General features: G+C 45.1%; 2 protein-coding genes across 8 annotated transcripts in view; both read left to right on the top strand.

Moving 5' to 3' along the window:
• The first annotated feature begins 1,795 nt into the window (after positions 1–1,795).
• Ubi-p63E (Polyubiquitin-63E) lies at positions 1,796–5,398 on the top strand. The gene is made up of 2 exons (XM_011140870.3): positions 1,796–1,987; positions 2,751–5,398. The coding sequence occupies exon 2, from the start codon at positions 2,757–2,759 to the stop codon at positions 5,271–5,273; it is 2,517 nt and encodes an 838-aa protein (XP_011139172.1). The 5' UTR covers positions 1,796–1,987; positions 2,751–2,756; the 3' UTR covers positions 5,274–5,398.
• Positions 5,399–9,489: 4,091 nt separating this feature from the next.
• The window catches only part of LOC105183044 (fibrillin-1), a 51,816-nt gene continuing 46,096 nt past the window's right edge, over positions 9,490–15,209 (top strand). For 4 of the 7 annotated variants that reach the window (XM_025298935.1, XM_025298933.1, XM_025298929.1 and 1 more), the window contains exons 1-2: positions 9,490–9,695; positions 10,178–10,391. In XM_025298935.1, the coding sequence (XP_025154720.1) occupies positions 10,346–10,391 (46 nt within the window). In that variant the 5' untranslated portion in view covers positions 9,490–9,695; positions 10,178–10,345. Of the gene's footprint in view, positions 9,838–10,177; positions 10,392–15,209 lie in introns of all 7 variants that reach the window. The other 3 variants (XM_025298931.1, XM_025298930.1, XM_025298932.1) reach the window with 3 other exon arrangements.

Below are 15,209 nucleotides of genomic sequence, written 5' to 3'. Positions count from 1 at the left end.
CTCGGAAAAAAAGAAATGTTAACTTTAAACTCTCAAACACCGTCTGTTTATGTGATTTTGCTTGACTTGTGTAGATTCTTCTATTATATTTTCAAGTCATTATTAAATAAAACATACTAGAGGGATCTAAGGTTATTTGAATCATTTTGCCTGTCCTTTGATTTCTCTTGTCATTGTGTTTCGCCCGTTATGATTACTTGACCCGTTTTCTTTTTTTAGTTCTGAAATCTTCGCTACGAGCCGCTACCGTTCGCATAAGAAAATCGAAGTCAGTGCAACTTACTAGTGAATTAAACAAACTTTCACTCCTTCGAATAGTGCTACTCAATGATTGATTGAAAATTCCTTATGTTATAAAAAATAGGCAAAATTCAATAGGCTGCAACTTTGGTGAACGTATTGAAACGTATTATTCAAATGGTTCGAAAAGCATCTCTTTGAAATTTGCTTGAAATTTGCAGTTTTTAAAAATATAATGCGTTTCAACAAACAAATATTGAGCTTTTTATAAATATGTTTTTATCCGTGTGTGTGTGTGTGTGTATGTGTATATATGTCGTACATTGATTTATTTTATTTTATTCAATATTATTTATTGAATTTCTTTACACGATTAAAGCTGAGAGAGAACACTTTTCCTACAACGATGAACAACTCAGTATTAATCAAGAGGTATGCTTTCGAAAAGTATAAATAACATTTATATATCATGTTCCGTTTACGTCGCGACGTAATCCGATAAACTTTGTTACAAATTTTCACGTTAAACAAATTCCTGTATTTGTATGTATTGACACTATAAGAAATAAGTAAATTTTGTAGTCGGAAATAGCTATGTATCTGTAAAGTAGAATATTTCAAGCTGTAAAATATCTCGCTAATTATATAATTATAATTATTTTTGTCAAAGTCGCAACTCTTTGAATCTTGCCTATTTATGCGGTCGAAGAAAATAATTTAACCGATCATTTTCAATTTTTAATAATTCCAAAGATATAACAGGTTATTCAACATCAAAATTTTTGTATAGTCATTCTGACGTCAGTCCGTTTCTTGAAGTCTTACAACCACGTCAATACTACGAAGTTACGAATGACTCAGCGATTCCGTTAATCTGATTTCTATGTTTCTACGTTTTGGCAGCTGGACGTCAGTGTAAAATATAATCCGGAAATATTCCGACAAAGAAAAGCAGCGCGCATACCTCATATTTTGCGATACCCATCGGATTTCTGAACACTGATTATTGTGTGAGGCTAAACAAAAGAGAGAAAGAGAGAGAGAGAGTGTGAGCGAAAGGGGGAGAGGAAAAATAACAAACTAAAATATCGCCCAAAAAATCTCCGAATAAATCGCGCGGTGCACGGAAACAACTGCGTATGTCATGCAAACGAATGCGCAGCCAGAGACGAGAGAAAGGCACAAAGGAAAGCGGTTTGACAGAGCGCAAGTGGCAGGCGCGTATAAATAGCGTATGCCATGATAGCGTTATAATACCCATGAATTCGTCGCGCTAAAAATATGTGGAAAATGACCTCGCGCCCACAATGCATCGCACTCCCGTTCCCCGGAGCGAGCGATCATTTTCGCGTGTTCGCAACGCCGCGAGAATCAGGATTATAACGTGGTATCGATTTCTTGCTAAACAGCCTGAATCTGCGGAGCATCCCTACCTATTCATTTAGAACGTTCCAGAACATACGAGCGTGCTTCTAGTCGGGGTCGATCGAAGCAGAAATGCACGTAGCGTGACGACGGAACGACGGACCAATCGGCGTCGCCGACACTGACGCGCTCGGCCAATCAGCCGCTGGCATTGCGTCAGAACGTCGCGATTGGGGGTTAGGATATAAAGTCGACGTCAGCTCGCTGCGGCTTAGTTCAGTGAGCGTCGAAGAAGCAGAGATCTCGTGAGTTCGTCGCATTGATCGTCAGTCTTGCACAAGACAGCGATATCTACTGCAGCTAGAAGCTTTCACCCCAAAAGGTTCGATATTTCTCTACCAGAATTCTTAGCTTGTTCTTCTCGGGATTCTCAGGAAACCAGCCGCGAGATATTCGCGAATATTATCGCGCACGAGAATTTGTCAGAATTTTTGCCTTCCGCTTATATTATTCTTTATTTCATTTTATCAAAATTTCTCAGGACACGAGCTTGTGCGTCTGATCAACGATCGTTTCTAATGTTCCAATTGTGAATTTTAAAGATTTCTTACAAGCGTCTAAACGCAATATGTTATAGTCATCGTGTCGACCCTGTTGCTAGGCGGACATTTCCGACCTTGTCATTTTTTTTAGTGTAGATCGGAGAATCTGTAACGATTCAGAGAGAGAAGATAATTTTAATAAATATTAGCACGATATCCGTGTAATATTAGAATATAGATGAGAGGTTTTGCCTTTGCTTTGTTTCGCCCGATCATTATAACGGAATTATTGCGTGATGACTCATCGTGCGTCTACTGCGCAATACCAAACCAAGATGGCTGTTATTGATTTCATTGTGTCGTGCTGAGAGCTGATAATAGATTTCCATTCACGATTGGTGCAATATGCTCCCTTGATATTTATTGCACCACGATAAATTTTTATGATTAATCGATATCTGCAGTTTATACCTGCATTTATTTCACCGGAGCTCGAGTAGAGTGTAAAATTACGCGTCTTCAGACATATGTGGCGTACTTTTCCACCACCTATTAGTAAGTTTTGCAAGAGACAATAATTAATAATGTCAAACATTATTACAGAGCACCATGCAGATTTTCGTGAAGACATTAACGGGAAAAACCATCACCCTCGAAGTCGAGGCCTCCGACACGATCGAGAACGTGAAGGCAAAGATTCAGGATAAGGAAGGGATCCCACCCGATCAGCAGCGTCTCATCTTCGCCGGAAAGCAACTCGAGGACGGACGTACTTTGTCCGATTACAACATTCAGAAGGAATCTACCCTTCACTTGGTACTTCGACTTCGAGGTGGTATGCAGATCTTCGTGAAGACTTTAACGGGGAAGACCATCACGTTGGAGGTTGAGGCTTCCGACACTATTGAAAATGTCAAGGCGAAGATTCAGGATAAGGAAGGAATCCCCCCGGATCAACAGAGATTGATCTTTGCTGGAAAACAACTTGAAGATGGTCGCACGTTATCCGACTATAACATCCAAAAAGAATCGACTCTGCATTTGGTTCTTCGTCTACGCGGTGGTATGCAGATTTTCGTCAAAACCCTGACTGGAAAAACGATTACCTTGGAAGTGGAAGCATCAGACACCATTGAGAATGTGAAGGCGAAAATTCAAGACAAAGAAGGCATTCCACCTGATCAGCAGAGACTGATCTTTGCGGGTAAACAGCTCGAGGACGGACGAACTTTGTCAGACTACAATATTCAGAAGGAATCTACTCTGCATTTGGTACTCCGACTTCGTGGCGGTATGCAAATCTTCGTGAAGACTTTGACGGGGAAAACCATCACTTTGGAAGTTGAGGCTTCCGACACGATCGAGAACGTGAAGGCAAAGATTCAAGATAAGGAAGGGATCCCACCCGATCAGCAGCGTCTCATCTTTGCTGGAAAGCAACTTGAAGACGGACGTACTTTGTCTGATTACAATATACAGAAAGAATCTACCCTTCACTTGGTACTTCGGCTTCGAGGTGGCATGCAGATTTTCGTGAAAACTTTGACGGGGAAGACCATCACGTTGGAGGTCGAGGCCTCCGATACCATCGAGAATGTGAAAGCTAAGATTCAAGACAAAGAAGGAATCCCGCCTGATCAGCAGAGGCTCATATTTGCGGGTAAACAGCTCGAGGACGGACGCACTCTGTCCGACTACAACATTCAGAAGGAATCTACCCTTCACTTAGTACTTCGACTTCGAGGTGGTATGCAAATCTTCGTAAAGACTTTGACAGGAAAGACCATCACGTTGGAAGTCGAGGCTTCTGACACTATTGAAAATGTCAAAGCGAAGATTCAGGACAAGGAAGGAATCCCCCCGGATCAGCAGAGATTGATCTTTGCCGGAAAACAACTCGAAGATGGTCGCACGTTATCTGACTATAATATCCAGAAAGAATCCACCCTCCATCTGGTGCTTCGGCTTCGAGGTGGCATGCAAATTTTCGTCAAAACGCTAACCGGAAAGACGATTACGTTGGAGGTCGAGGCTTCCGACACCATCGAGAATGTCAAGGCGAAGATTCAAGACAAAGAAGGAATTCCACCCGATCAGCAGAGGCTGATCTTTGCGGGTAAACAGCTCGAGGATGGACGGACCCTGTCTGATTACAATATCCAGAAAGAATCCACCCTCCATCTGGTGCTTCGACTTCGAGGTGGTATGCAGATCTTCGTGAAGACTTTAACAGGAAAGACCATCACGTTGGAGGTTGAAGCTTCCGACACCATCGAGAATGTCAAGGCGAAGATTCAAGACAAAGAAGGAATTCCACCCGACCAGCAGAGACTGATCTTCGCGGGTAAACAGCTCGAGGATGGACGGACCCTGTCTGATTACAACATCCAGAAAGAATCCACCCTTCACCTGGTGCTTCGACTTCGAGGTGGTATGCAGATCTTCGTGAAGACTTTAACAGGAAAGACCATCACGTTGGAGGTTGAAGCTTCCGACACCATCGAGAACGTCAAGGCGAAGATTCAAGATAAAGAAGGAATTCCACCCGACCAGCAGAGACTGATCTTCGCGGGTAAACAGCTCGAGGATGGACGGACCCTGTCTGATTACAACATCCAGAAAGAATCCACCCTTCACCTGGTGCTTCGACTTCGAGGTGGTATGCAGATCTTCGTGAAGACTTTAACAGGAAAGACCATCACGTTGGAGGTTGAAGCTTCCGACACCATCGAGAATGTCAAGGCGAAGATTCAAGACAAAGAAGGAATTCCACCCGACCAGCAGAGACTGATCTTCGCGGGTAAACAACTAGAAGACGGACGCACCCTGTCTGATTACAACATCCAGAAAGAATCCACCCTTCACCTGGTACTTCGACTTCGAGGTGGTATGCAGATCTTCGTGAAGACTTTAACAGGAAAGACCATCACGTTGGAGGTTGAAGCATCCGACACCATCGAGAATGTTAAGGCGAAAATCCAAGACAAAGAGGGTATCCCTCCCGATCAGCAAAGATTAATCTTTGCGGGTAAACAACTAGAAGACGGACGCACCTTGTCCGATTACAACATTCAAAAAGAATCTACGCTTCACCTTGTACTTCGTCTCAGAGGTGGCAATATCTAACTATTTATTACTATGTTCTCTCATTTACTGTCTTAGAAATGTTTTGTATCTTTTTTTCGATATATCAGGATTAGTTACATTCAGCAAAAGATTGGAGGAATAAATAATTTATTTTGCGCAGTGTATATGTGTCTCCTTTGTACTCTAATGTTCTTGTACCCAACCTATGATCTCGCGATATTGATTATCTTCAAGAACTGAATTAAATGATAATTTATAGCGACTACATATATTTATGTGGTAGTTGCAATACATTATCGCTACTGTCAAGTTTATCAGTTCTATTCTAATTTGTACGTTTATCAACAACTAGAAAATTAATTTCGCAGTAATCACTTAAATAAACGAAATAAAAGTGACAAATTTATTTCTATTGTTTGTTCTTATGTGTGTACGATTTATATACTGCTTTAATCTTACGTGGCATTTATTTTCGCGACAACAAATGATAATTTTTGGCATAAGGAACTTTATATTTCAATTTTTGGTTCAATTTTTTGGACAACGAAAGTGTCGTCGTTAACTCCAATAACGAATTACAGAATCGCATCACTGTGGTGCGATTCTGTAACTCGTTATTGGAGTTAACCACAGTTTTGTTATTGTTGCGCAGCTTTTCTACGGTATACAAAAGCTGCGCAACGATAACGAAAGTGTCGTTAACTCCAATAACGAGTTACAGAATCGCATCACTGAGCCCTTATTCTCGAAAATTCGTGAAAAATATCATATACGATATTTTATCAACGGAGCGGTTTAATTGGCTGAGAATCGTGATATCTGGTGACATGGTTCATGAAATATCGTATGCGACATTTTTCAAGAATACGGGCCCAGAACTGTAACATCTGCATAGATGGAAAAATAGTGGTAAAATAGAAACGGCACGTTAAAAGAAGTTGTCCTCGTGTCTACCCGATGGCACCACTAGGCTTTCGATTTTCACGATGCACACGAGGATCATTACGGCGCAAGCGCCGTCGCACGTAATGCGATCACGTCACACGAACACGAAGCTTGATCGAATTTGTAAGTTACAAAGCAATATTTTAAAACAATTTCAGTTTTGACCGAACACACCCGTTAATCGGGAATTGATAATTGTACAGAATAAATAGCGAGCAAAATCTCTTTCGATTCATTCCGATTGTTGCGCCACTTGTCCCGTAAATCAATCCCGCCGCGCGGAACGAATTCAGCCATGTTGCTCATTTTCTCGGGAAGAAATCCGAATGCACATTTCGGGCATAAAAGGCGCAGCTGTGCACGCGGCCTTGCTTCGATTTGCAGATAATCAATCGCACCCCGCTCCATAATTGAATAACAGACGCCACAGTCGGAGAACTCGAAAGCCGCACTGCGTGCGATGCGCTTCGCGATACCAATTTACCGTGCCTCTCGCCTTTTGTTCCGCAGAACGAAATAAAAGCGGTCGTCGCGTAATTGCTAACGGCACTGTATTTTGCAGTTATTTGCACTTCGATGATACACAAGCGTGGGCGCAACGAGCCGGTGGGAAATTTTTGCGCGCCAACGAGATGCGAGCGTATTTTTTCCCGGCCACGTAACGCGAGAGATTCAATAACCAAGTGCGGTGAAAAACATGTAATTCCGCCGATAACGCATTTTTCCCGGTTTCTGTGTGAGGAAGCTCTTCAAAAATAAAAAAGAGCAGTGAGGGAGGTGCGCGATGGTTGCCATCCACAAAAAAGCAGGCAAGTTGAAAGATTTATGATACTTTATGGACTATTATAAACATTATTTTTGTATATTTGCATCAGAGAAAATATTTTCCATTTTATATTGTCTTTTATTTAATGGTTTATGTCACAGCGAAAATTGCTCGCACGTGAATTACATCTGCTGTTACTCTTTCTTTTTATTCCTTTTACGCTGGTTAGTCAATGAGATATCTCATTCTGAAAAGTTTCTCTCGGAAAATGTCGGCACTACTTCTCCTTTTTAAAGACATTGTCTCGTAATAATTAAACGAGATGTTAAGCAAACGAGCTGCTTATCTACAGTCACATTAACATCAACGAACACTTCCAGTGTCTTTGGAGAGTGACGTTTCTGGAGTGATGCTTTCGAGCGGGGTCACCTTTGACGATTTCTCATTTATCCTCTTAACGCTATTTCGGTAAAACTAGACAAAGTTTCTAAAACGGTCATTTCTGCCAACGGAGAAGCTTGCACTTTTCCATGCAATAATAATCGTCTTTATTAAGACTTTCCGCGTCAGATCTCGTTTACGTGACTTGTCGTCTACATAATGTGGATCGCTTTGTCGTATTACAGGTCAAATTTTATCTGTCAAATAACGTGGGTCCCGTCATAATTATCAAAGTACTTTGTGATTACGTTTCATTTTAGAGCCAAAGTATCAAACAATCTGAACGGAAAGTTTAGCGTATACCATCGCGGCACGAAACGTGTTAACGGGGAAAACCTTTTGGTATACACGACAGAATAATATCGTATCGTGGACAGACAGCAATTAAAATCATAATAATACGGCACAGCTAATGTAAAATGTAAAAGTAAAACGGAAAAGTTATATATGTTATATCGTTTAAATACACATAAAAAAATATTGCCATTTCAGCGATAGAGATATTCGCGAAAACATTGTTCCACTCGATACAGCGTAAATAGTTATTTTCATGTTGTAATTAACACATTCAAAATATTTTATAATAGATATCGATGGAGAAGAGAACAAAAGTATATGGGAAGCGGCAATACGAAGGCGACGGATGAATCGTGATGAAGTTACAAAATATAAAAGATTGAACGGGGAAACACCAAAATATTCCTAAAAGCAGGTAAAAGAAAAGATCTAACTAAGAAAAGAAAAGAAAAACTAGGAAAAAGATCTAACTAGGATATCTAGACGTATTAACAATTCAATTCTGTTGACGGGATATATTAAAATAATCGTGTATCAATCCGGCCTGAATTAAAAGAAGATAACTCTAGCGAGTCGGCAAAATGGAATAGAATTATCGTATCACGAGACAGATCGTAATCGCCGATTATGACAAAATTAGTGTCGGCAAAAGTAAGCCGCAGTTCCACACAGACCGGTGATGGAATTCATAAGCGCTAGGATCGGAGTTAGGCAAAGTGTAGGCTAGCGTATTGATAATAACAATACAGAAACTCAGTCCAGCTTGAACGAACAGCTGCTGCAACAAAAGGGAGAAGGAATTGCAAACTGCTATCGGGACTCCACTGTCTCTCGAGCAGCCGCTATTTTGAAAATTTCTATCGCAACGGTGCATGTAAAAGAGGTTGAAATAATTATGTCTGGCTTTTCACGTAAAATGAGCCGAAAGTACATTGTATATTCTTTGTTCTTTCGGACTTCAGACAACTTTCTCTCTCAAATGTTTCTTCATACCCTGATAGTATACTGGAAAGCAAAACGGTTTTGACAGTTTTTTTTCTAGCGACATGGGTAATCCGTGCAGTTGTGAATTTGAGAATCATTTGCGCGCGCGCGCGAGAGAGAGAGAGAGAGAGAGAGAGAGAGAGAGAGAGAAAGAGAGAGAGAGAGATCCGCGATCTTTTATTTTGCGCAGTTTGGTTAAGTAGTGATTCTCAAATTCACAACTACACGGATTACCCATGTCACTAGAAAAAAAAAAAAACTGTCGAAACCGTTTTACTCTTTCCAGTGTACACCGAAGAATGATTTCTCCGTCCACGCGCGCGCGTTTCTTTCTTTCAAATCAGAATGATCAGCTGCAACTTTAGGGTGGCGGCATTAAAAGACTCAATTAGTCCCATTAGTGACTCCAAAGCCCATCACAGATTTTAGGCGGTTCTTTACTTTCATCTGTTCCTTTTTCTGGTACTTGACTTCTTGAATGTTGTGCTTTGCAGCTTGAAACACATACTCTATGCGAACCGTTACATTTTGAGAGAGAGAGAGAGAGAGAGAGAGAGAGAGAGAGAGAGAGAGAGAGAGAGAGAGAGGGAGAGGGAAAGAGAGAGAGAGAGAGAGAGAGAGAGAAGCATGTGTACAAGCTTACAAGCGCGCGTGTCGGCTAATGTACGAAGAAAACATTATCCAGAGAGGAGGGCAACGGAGTCGCAGCGTGTGTACCATAATACACTTACGGTACCTTAGGTAGGGCTGAGAGAGAGAGAGAGAGAGAGAGAGAGGGAGGGAGAGGGAGAGAGAAAGAGAGACAGACCACAAGAGTCGCTAAGAGCCCGCGCAACACGGGCTCTTGTACTCAGTCCAACTCGGTCCTCGAACTGGTCCTGTGGCACGCAGCGTGGTGACCGGCGAACCGCACCGTTCCCGGCGTCAGTCACAGCATCCGCGTGGTACTTGACATCGTGCTCTTCTCTTCTCTCGATCACTCTCTCGGGCGATCATCGCGAGATGAGCCGTCGGGCGCAACGACAGTGGTACACATCGACAATCGTACACGTCTCCTCGCTCGTTGTCGAGAAAGACGGCCGATGAAAATCGCGAAAGGTTCCGTTCCGATTTCCCTACACACGGCTACACGTAGAAGCAGCAGAGAGACACTCTCGGTATCTCACTGAGGTGCCTCGCCGAGATATTATCACACGCATACATACGCGCGCGCGCGCGCGCGCGTTGGCGAAGATCGGCTGTATTCGACTTGTAATTATTATATAAGAGAAACGGAAGACGCGCGTCTCTCAGAATCACCTTCGTCGCTAACGGTCTACCTCGAGCTGCGAGGTGGCGTGATTGATTCCGGTCCGGGTTTTAGCCGAGTCGTACGCTCCCGCTGTTGCACAGAGAGCGGAGAACGCGGAATTGGAACGTTTAACGTCACGTTAAAATAATCCCGCGCGCGCGCGCGCCGGCGATTTGTTTCTACCGCTCTAGTAACCTCTTGCTTTGTTTCATCCGACAGCTCATAAGAAGAAGCCTAGCAGAGCCATCCGCAGAGCGCACACGAGGGCGAAGGGAGTCGACTCGCCGGCGATAAACTCAAAGTGATCGAGCGCGGAAACCAGCGCGGGAAAACCGAACGATCGTCCGCACGGCAACGACGCGGGGCAAGGCGGATCCATCAGCGAAAATGAGCGGCTCAGCGGTTTGCTTGCTACTGCTGTCGGCAATATCGGGTAAGTCGTCTCTGAAGCCGTAAACAAGCGGCCACCTCATTCAGCCGGGCCAACGCGGAAAGAAACATTTTTGCGGAGTAACGACCGAGCGGCAGAACTAGAAAGGCAGACCGCATCCGAGCGAGGCGGATGCCGGCGGAAGATCGGAATCGGCGGAAGCGTCAGAATTGCAACCCGCGCGACAAGTAACGCTTCTAATTTGGCATTCTCATTTTCTGTTCGATGCAAATTGCGCTTCTCCTTAGGAACTCACATATCCGGAAAGGCGGTCGCGCGCGCGCGCGCCTCCGCATTGACGATTAAATATCTTAGATCCTGACGTCTGTTACGGGCTTGAATAATTCGCAGGAAGCGAGCGCGCGCCCTCCTTTTTTCGGATTAAACTCGCACACTTCCATAACGCGCGAATATCGCCGGGAGGAGGAGGAGGAGGAGGAGGAGAAGGAAGAGAGAGGGAAATTTACTTAACGAAAGTTAGCTCTAAGCGGCGCTGGTGCAACCAGCTCTTAACAGATTAGTTCGGTTTTAGCATGCAAGCGTCTGGCAATAACGTTAAGGCTTCAGTCTCGATAAGCAGATTTCGAAGCCGGCGAAGAGGCCGGGTCTTTTGAAAAGCGCGTAAGTCCAAGTGGCGAGAATCCGCATTGAAATCGCCGCCGAGTGATCCCGGCATTTTTAAAGATTTGCTCCCGCCGAGAGTCACGTCGCCAACCTCGGCGATCTTCCGAAGTCGAGAAGGAGGGAGAACACGCGTTTCGTTCGGTCGCGAATTTATGTCCGCCCTGCGACAGAACGTGCTCGTGTCGCCATTGGGAATAACAACATGTTTATCATCGCGCTATTTTCGCCTCTTTTTCCTTCTTTCCTGTTTTTTTTTCGAAACGGATATTCGAGTAACAGCGAGGATATTAAGGACGACGTCACATTTCGCGGTCGCGCCAAGTCAAATTTTCGCAGCTGCCGTTCGTTATTTGATTGTTATCAATCGCGGTTGACCGGGCGGTAAAATGAAGCATGCGATTTACGGTTAAGCGCCATCAGCAGTGTGCCGTCAAAATGGCTGTACATTGTGCAGCGGTGCAGAGTGTAATGGACGTATTTGACGCGCGGAGAGCTATTCCGCGAGCGCAACACCGAAATGCTCCTTCGTCGGGTCTCTCAATTTACCGCGGCGATTGACAATCGCCGATTGCATCCCGCCGACGCAAGGAAGAATTCGTACAATTCCAACTCTCTCTCTCTCTCTCTCTCTCGCTTCAGCTCAATCCTCCTCAGCCTGAAGCACTCGCGAGAGAGAGTTGCGTGTGCGTTAACAAAGTATAAATATTATCGCAAGTCTGGAGTTGGATGAGGTAGACGGCAGCGAGTGTCCTCGAATAATACCAACTGTCGGAGAGCAAACCTCTGACCGTTAGGGTCGCGGAGCAACTGTAAGTTCTATTTCGAAAGCCTTAGCCGGCGAAGGTCCCCCGCGGCAGAAATTAAACTCCAGAAATAGAGACAAAAACACATCGTCCGCGCACATATCGTGAGGCACGGGCGCGCGCGTTGCGCGCTCGAAACTCGCGTCCGTAAGATTGCAGCTCTATTTGTTTGCCTTCCCTCCGCTTCTTTTTTCCATCGCGTTCGACCGCTCGATACGGGAACCGACCGTCGAAGATCACCCGCGCGAATACACCGTTAGACGCGCCAGCGGTGGGCGGAGGGTGAAAGGGCACGCGTTCGGCGCGCCGGCGATATTTCTCGAGGAGTCGATACTTGTCGCGGCTCGAATTCGGTCCCCCCGATTAATCGACAAACCGAAACTCGCCGCTGAATTACGGCGCGCGCGCTCGAAACGAAGCGGCGAATAAGATTCGCCGTGTGTGATGTTTCATTCGTGGGAATTCTCATATTTTCCGGAGATATCTCCACGTGGTATATTTTCCAACCTCAAAGCTCTCTCCCTCCCTCCCTCCTTCCCTCCATCCCTCCCTCTCTCTCTCTCTCTCTCTCTCTCTCTCTCTTTGACTCTCCTGAACGATTAAAAAATCCGTAAGCGAGGGAAAACGGCGGGAGGCCGTGACGTATCTTTGTGTGTATATCTTTCCCGTTTTTTCCCTTCGTTTATTTTTACATTTTTCGGCCACTACCACCACCACCACCACCACCACCACTACCACCACCACCATCACCACCACCACCACCACCACTACCACCGCCGCCACTGCCACTGCCGCCTCCGCCGCCGTCACCACCAACACCACGAATGAGTTTACGCGCGACGATGTGTAGGCCGTTTCTAGCGGGCGAGAGTTTTTTACGAGCGCTTCTGCGGCACAGCTGCGAGCCAGAAGTCGTGGCGGATTCTCTGCGAAAGATAGAATTCGATCTCTTTCTTTCGATGTGTCGAGATACCGCAGTCGGGAGAGTTCTTCTTCCTCGAGTCTCCCTCCTCTCGATCCCGGCGCGTCGCGCTGCGTCGCATCGCGTCGCGTCGCGTCGCGTCGCGTCGCGATGTACTCTCTCGTTTGCTTTCTTTTATGTTTTCTCGCCGTTCTAGTGGTTCGACCCAGACTAAAAATAGAGAGCGTCGCAAGGGTCTGTCCCGCTGACGGGTCAGAAGTAACTTGTCGCTATTAGCGGACGAGGGTCGAGAGCGCGTTGGAGGAGAGATCGTGAGACAAACTTAACGCGTACTCGACTCCGGATCCGATGGAATTAGGACGTGCAGGATTTATTAAATTTTCCCGCGCGGCTTTCCCGGAATATTCCGCGTCGGGGAAATTGGATCCGTTATTTGAGTTATCGAGATAAGTCGCGGACCTGCGAGGAAAATAAGAAAAACCGTCCGCGGCCGACTCGCGACTCTTCTCTGCGTCTTTTTCACCGGGAGCCGGTGTCTGGATATTTTTGTTGGAAATGAGAAGAAGAGAGAGAGAGAGAGAGAGAGAGAGAGAGAGAGAGAGAGAGAGAGAATTGCCCTAAACTTTGTGAAATAGCTAGCTATTACAATTCGACGTTACACTTATACAGGATGTCCCTGTACATGCCAAGTTGAAAGGTCCGGCACGCAAAGTTTGGGCGATATATCATTGACCTACTGACGCAAGATATCGGCTCGATTTTTCCATTAAGATTTCCTAGCACCTAGAACGAGTTCCAGAATATATATCATTCAAATATATTGCCATCAAAGGTATAACGCGTATGCTTTTTTACGATAAATGTCCAATTATGACGTTCGCTAAATTTTCATACCAAGACTTCTGAGTCTGAGCTCCAGAATATGTTTCTGCAAAATATTGCTATGAGATATATATACAAAAAATGTAGTCTCAAGAGAGAAATATTTTAAATTATAATATCCACACAGCCTCGCTCTCTCTCTCTCTCTCTCTCTCTCTCTCTCTCTCTCTCTCTCTCTCTCTCTCTCTCTCTTTCTGACACCAGAATCGAAACTTAATTCTAGATAGAGTACGCGATAAGCAAAGATTCAATAATCTGATGAAGATTCAATCAGTCAAGAATCAATAGATCAAGGATCAATAGATGGGATAATAAACTTTCTATCTTCGCAATGACAACCTTCCTGCCATTGGAAATTTTCCGATAGGACTTGAAAAATCAAAAGGGACGGAAACGAGAGAGTTGTAAGGACAACAGTTGTGTGTGCCAAAGGCACCGGAAAAGTTTCAAAATTTCGCGCGATTTCGATCGATAACGAAAAGAAAGCATTGCTAGATAACGGGGCTTGCGGCCCCATTGAAGCATTGTTAAAAACACACACACGTTGACACTAGGCACTTGAACTTAAATAATAGACGGGATAAATTTCAGCTCGGCTGGCGTGTAAATACATCGATTCTACTCGCTAGAGATTACACGCAATTTGCAATTACGCGCGCGACACTACATTATGTGACACTCTACGAGAGTGAAAATTCAACACTCACCATTTCGCGCTGAAATCCATCGACGTTCAAGCCAGGTCCATCCACGACCAAGTCAGTCAGCTCCACCACAGCGACGAAGCTCGCCACACTGCCGAGCTGCGCCGTTCCGCATCCGGTACGCCGGTAGCATCCAACATCCGTCGTCCCACGTCGACTGCACTTTACTTCACTTCACTTCACTTCTCACTGCACTCGCGACGCGATTAATATTTTACATATTAACAACGTTTCGAGAGAATATCTCGACAGCGTATCAAGCAGCAGTTGGAGTTTGCCTCGGAAAGAAGTCTGCGAGTTCGTTCAACGAATGTCTGACGCAATACAGTTCGGGAACACAGTTTTGACACTTTAGTTTTGTCACTTCGCGAACAGTTCTGACACCTCGGTCCTGACACTTGGCGCGAACGCACTCGCGCCACCGGTAAATTCCGTACTTTCGGAAACACGAGAGCTCGGCTCGCGCGCGCTCCTCGTGCAAAAAAATCGCGAGCCGAGGGCTGATCGTGAGAGAGATCCATCAGCGCCACGCGCGCAACGAAATAATCAAGAGTGGCGTGAAATTCCCACGTCTGATGGCTTCCCGCGCGCGATGCCTCGCCGAAGATTACTCCGTTGTGCTTTCTTGAAGCCGCAGCTCCGCAATATTTTTGCGAGGACTACTCCGCGCCACTTTCGCGAAGTTTCTTTCGCTCGTGATACTTGGTCGACTTTAATTTGACGCAAGAATCTCGCCGAAGAACGTAAACGCGACGCGAACGTATAAACACAAAGGGTCGGAAACTGGAAACTGGCTCGGCGGGCGCAAAAAATCCACGTACGCCGCGTCCGCGAGCAGCAAAGGATATCCCCGGTTATTTGAAATTTCTACTCCCGCGGCCAACGT

The sequence above is a fragment of the Harpegnathos saltator genome, unplaced genomic scaffold (genome assembly GCF_003227715.2).
Source record: "Harpegnathos saltator strain DR-91 unplaced genomic scaffold, Hsal_v8.6 scaffold248, whole genome shotgun sequence".
Lineage (NCBI taxonomy): Eukaryota > Metazoa > Arthropoda > Insecta > Hymenoptera > Formicidae > Harpegnathos > Harpegnathos saltator.
The sequence above is the reverse complement of the archived record's forward strand: the minus strand, read 5'-3'. Positions and strand labels throughout refer to the sequence as shown.

Excerpts from the sequence above, each read along its gene's own strand:
- Ubi-p63E (XM_011140870.3), top strand. The coding sequence starts at position 2,757 with ATGCAGATTTTCGTGAAGACATTAACGGGAAAAACCATCACCCTCGAA.